Source organism: Wyeomyia smithii, chromosome 2 (genome assembly GCF_029784165.1).
Source record: "Wyeomyia smithii strain HCP4-BCI-WySm-NY-G18 chromosome 2, ASM2978416v1, whole genome shotgun sequence".
Classification (NCBI taxonomy): Eukaryota; Metazoa; Arthropoda; class Insecta; order Diptera; family Culicidae; genus Wyeomyia; species Wyeomyia smithii.
In genome coordinates, this window is record NC_073695.1 from 241,230,399 (window position 1) to 241,235,093 (window position 4,695).

Sequence of the window (4,695 nt, forward strand, 5' to 3'; positions counted from 1 at the left end):
AGTAAACACGTTGTGTAGAGACGCTGTAACGGTCGAAACTTGATGCAGCGACCTCTATAATTCAAATTTGAAACACGATATCAATAATAGGTAACTTCTACTAGTTTAAAAAGCCTTAAAATAAAAAAACGAGCATCGCCAAAATAAACGAAAAACGATATTTTGGAGCATAAAACTTGTTCGATAAAAATTGATTTAAACGAATTTTGAGTATGGATCAGTACTTCGGCCATACAATTTTACATACATAGATTTAAGATTACGGTAAGTAACATTGCAGGAATAGTAAACGATCCAGTTAAAGGCTTGTTTTCGCCTCATTGCAATTTCTTTTTAGCTTCCGTTCTGTTGCGTTTCTAATGTATGTCATATTCTAGTCTCATTTACCTGTAGTCCTGATTTCATTTGTGTTCCAAACATATTTTTTTTTAAGTTTCACATTATTTTTGTTTTGCTTTTATATTATTTTTGTTTTACTTGTAACTCATGATGGTTAAAACCTTTTTTTTTCACTTCTATCATATTTTCTAAACAATCGCTTGTTCGCCTCAATTTTTTGTTGTGTTCAGTTTTATTTTTGTTTTGCTTTTTTCATGCTGGTCCCTTCGACGTACATTCTAATTTGTTTTTTTGGTGAAATCGTTATCGTTATTTTTACAGTTTCGTTAAACTCATTTATCCAATTTTACTCATTTTTATTGTGTTTGTTCATTTTTAGCGCGGTTCAGTTTTTGTTTTATCTCAATTTTGGTCCCTTCTCATCTTCGTTTCGTATTCAACCCATTTTCATCCCACTCTCGTGTTTTCACTGGTGCTTATTACGGGAGTCACTTCACGGTGAAATATATTTCACTCTCACGCTCACTTCTCTTTTTTAAACCTATTCCCGATTCCACCTCAAGTGAGGTGACAAAAATCACTTCCGTGGAGTGAGATTGACAGTGAAGTGAAATTGAGAATAGGACAAGTGAAATGAGATTTTTTCCCAGCTCAAATCTCTAAGTCCCAGAAGGTCGTTTTTTCCTTTTTTTTAGATAACACCAGATCTTGACATGTTCAGCATTTCTAAGACATTCGGCATAAAAAAAATGTTTTTTTCTTTATCGAAATTTTCCTGAACTAGTTTGCTTTTTTTCATCGGGCAAAAAATGAAAATTTGACCGTTTTAAGGCACGGATCAAATTCTGATTGGTTTCGTTACTGCAGAATAAATCCAATATATACCATTAGATCACAAATCAATCAACTTTAAGACTAATGGCATCTCCGTCGAATCATTTCACCGTTCAAAATGGTTGTTAAATAATTCCACGCGAAACGTCGCTTTTTCCGTTCTCACTTCTCTGATATGACACTCCTAATAACCCACATTCCGCGGCAGATGTCACTTTGTGACGTTTTTTTCACTTACGTGAGTCCCGTAATAGGATTTTGTTCACTTCACTCTGATTTCACCGTGAAGTGACTCCCGTAATAAGCACTACTGTCTTCCTATCTGTTTTGTTCTTCTTCCATCTCTTTCAACACATTCTAGTCTTTTTATATTTTTATTCACATGTATGTCGTATTTATTACTCATTCATTTTAGGCTTTAGTCCCTTCTCTTCTATTTATTTTCTTATTTTGGGGTAATGTCTTTATCGTTTTCATTTCATTTATTGCTTCATTTTAGCTCATTACCCTTCTAATATTACAACACTAGATGATTTTATAGATAAAACAAACAAGATCAATTGCAATACTTGTAAAAATTTAAATTTTCCATTTCACAGTCTTCAAACATATATAAGTACTTCTAAAATGCGTAAGAACGTATTAAATGTATTGGACAACGCTTTCCTTTTAATGATTTTACATTTGAAATACTTGCTATTATTTGTATAAGAAATTGTTTCCAGTTGTTTTTTCAAGAATTATATTTTAAAAATTAATTTTACTTGGAAGGTATTACGAGCATATCTTTCAACTATTTTATTCAGGTTTTAAAATAACATTCGGCTTATATTAAAAATACTAAATAATTCAATTAGTCATCTATCCTTCAATGTACAAAATGCATATGCAAATATGAAATAAAACTAAAACTATAAATTATTCGATACACTCAATTATCTCCCCCTTGACAGCTATCCTAGCAACGTCCCAGCACTTTCATTTGCACGCCTATTCTCGAGATCTTATGCGGTTTTGCCGATCAACAATTAGTTTCTTGCATCCCGTCACACGGCTTCCGGGTGAACGCGCGGTTGATAAATCACGTGGCCTACTTCGACACATTCATTTGTCCGCTTGCTTAGCTCGAATAAACGCTCAGATGTGTCAATTGTTTCGTTGGCAATCCATCAGCAGGCAACAAAATAAACAAAATTAATTTTAAAATGCATCTAAATTCCTCGTCGATGAATAACCCCATCATAGCGGTTCAACCTTCAACCACAGCGCACCCTTCGGTTGCAAAACAGTCGAAGCGCTCGAATACTGCAGTGGGACGGTAGATCTCGGACAGAGACTTAGTTTGAACTTGCTGAGAATGGTTGCCAGCCCCACACGCGACTGCAGCATTCCGAAACGCAACCCGATGCAGACCCTGGGTCCCTCGCCGAAAGGTAAAAATGAGCTGAGATGGCGCTTACCGACCTCCTCGGGGTGGAACCGATTTGGATCGAACCGATTCGGATTCGGGTAGTAACGTTCGTCTCGATGGATTGCGAACACTGGAATGAGTACCTTCATGCCTTTTGGAATTGTCACGTTGGAATCCGGAATTTTGTAGTTTTCAAATGCTTTTCTCTCCAACCACGGAAGTGGCGGGTAGAGACGAAGAGTTTCTGTTGAGGAAAAAAAGGGAATTTAATTGGTTTTAATATCTAATGAAGTTTGTTTCATACCGTTGATGCATTGATCAAGATATTGCATATCACACACGGCTTCGTACGTCAATCCTCCATGCTTCTTCACAGCTTCCAGCACGCAGCTCCTCGCTCTTTCCTGATACTCCTGGTTTTGGGCCAACTCATACAAACAGAAAGTTTGATTGGAGGAGGAAGTCTCGAAACCAGCACCGAAGAAAATAAATGACTGTGCCGCGATTTCTTCCATTGCCAGATGCATTTCACCAGTGTTCCTCAGCTCAACCAGTAGACTGAGAAAGTCCTTCCTCTCGATCCCATTCTTCTCCCGATAGGTAACTGTGTCCTTAACTATATTGAAGAAAAATCCGCTCGCTTCGTCACGCAACGATTTCACTCTTAAAGCTTGTCCAACTTCCGGGAAAATTCGCAAAAATAGTCGCACGAGTGTCCCGTGTCTCGGACGATCAAACACCTGCTGGCCAAATTTGCGAAACTCACTGTCAGGGTTCTTAAAACTGTTGCACTCTATCCCGAAAGCGCAACTTCCGATGACATCTGTGGTGAATCGCGCCATCGTATCTTTAATCTCTAGTTCGGTCCCAGCACCTACTGCTCCAACTAGAAACTCGCCAAAACTGTCGGCTACCGCCCGCAAGGTCGGAAACATCATTTTCATTTTACCGGAGGTAAAGGTCGGTGTGAGACGAGTCCGCAACGATCGCCACCGGTTTCCTTCTATGGCGAACAGATGCGCACTCAGGGGATCGTCTCGTGCATTATGGTACGCACCTCGATCCGGCAGATAGTTGAAATCCTTGATCAGGATCGTCTTGATCAGATCGAGATCGGTGACGACGAGCAGCGGTTGAAGGAAGAAAAACAACCCGAAGAAGCGTGACTCCGTAGATCGCATCTGGTTGCACTGCTCGACGGAAATATCAGCTTGCGATTTTCGATCGACGTCCGCAAAATTTCCGTACGGGAAACGCGGCTCGATGTACGGAACTTTCCGTTCGGCCCAGTAGGCATACTTTCGCCTGACAAACAACACGCCAAGTAGTAGAACAGTGATAAGAAGTAAAACCAACAGTTGAAGTGCCATGATGAACGTTCGGTCTAGTAATTCCGGTTCGGATGAACTGCGGATGAAAACTGACTGAGAGGAGGAGACTGCACGGATCTAGTTTTTATAACAGAAGATAATGCCAGCTTATGACAACGCATTTTACTGCCCTGATATAGGCCAGCCATGTTTGTTGTTTTCTCACCGTTCTTCGCTGAATCATGCCGTAATCAGTTTTATCTTCTGAGCGTTGTAAACATGCTGTAACCGCGTTAGGTTGTGCAATTAATTTTAAATATTTTAACTAGATTACAGATCGTTTTTCCTATCGAAAAGAGATATTTCCAATTACTTTTCAATGAATGCAAAAAATTAAAACCAAAGTTCCAAAACTCGTCACTGCAACACGGAAACTTTAAATCATTAACTATCAGCCCAGCTCAGCGACCATAACTCATCGGATTAACGCCAGAGCGGCCCAACCCGAGGAGGGCCGGTTTTGCGGTTGTCAACCAAAATGCAAACTGTCAATTTTGTTCTGCCGATTTGCGCATATCATAGCAGGCGAGTCGAACAGTCGGTCGGTCGGTGGTCTGAAAAGTGACTGTCCTGATATCGATAATAATTCGCATAGACGTTCACATCGAAGCCTACTTCAACCGAATGCAGGAGCTTTTGCGTGAAAACCGTTACCGGCAATGGAAATCGGTGCCATCATCATTGGACCACGCACTGTCGAAGTAATATTTTATCAGCATTCCAGCAATGCTTGTTCAACGC

At 39.7% G+C, this 4,695-nt stretch overlaps 1 protein-coding gene across 1 annotated transcript; it reads right to left on the bottom strand.

The window, feature by feature from the left end:
* Positions 1–1,109: 1,109 nt before the first annotated feature.
* Positions 1,110–4,017, bottom strand: LOC129721709 (cytochrome P450 6a2-like). Its single transcript, XM_055674607.1, has 2 exons — positions 2,889–4,017; positions 1,110–2,828 (listed from the first exon to the last, which is right to left on the bottom strand). Exons 1-2 carry the CDS (start codon positions 3,952–3,954, stop codon positions 2,413–2,415), a joined length of 1,482 nt encoding a protein of 493 aa, XP_055530582.1. The 5' UTR covers positions 3,955–4,017; the 3' UTR covers positions 1,110–2,412.
* Positions 4,018–4,695: the final 678 nt, after the last annotated feature.

Bases quoted from the DNA above. Each gene is read 5' to 3' on its own strand.
- LOC129721709 (XM_055674607.1), bottom strand. From the start codon at position 3,954: ATGGCACTTCAACTGTTGGTTTTACTTCTTATCACTGTTCTACTACTT. The intron at 2,829-2,888 runs GTATGAAACAAA...TTTCCTCAACAG, and splicing joins TCTTGATCAATGCATCAACG to AAACTCTTCGTCTCTACCCG.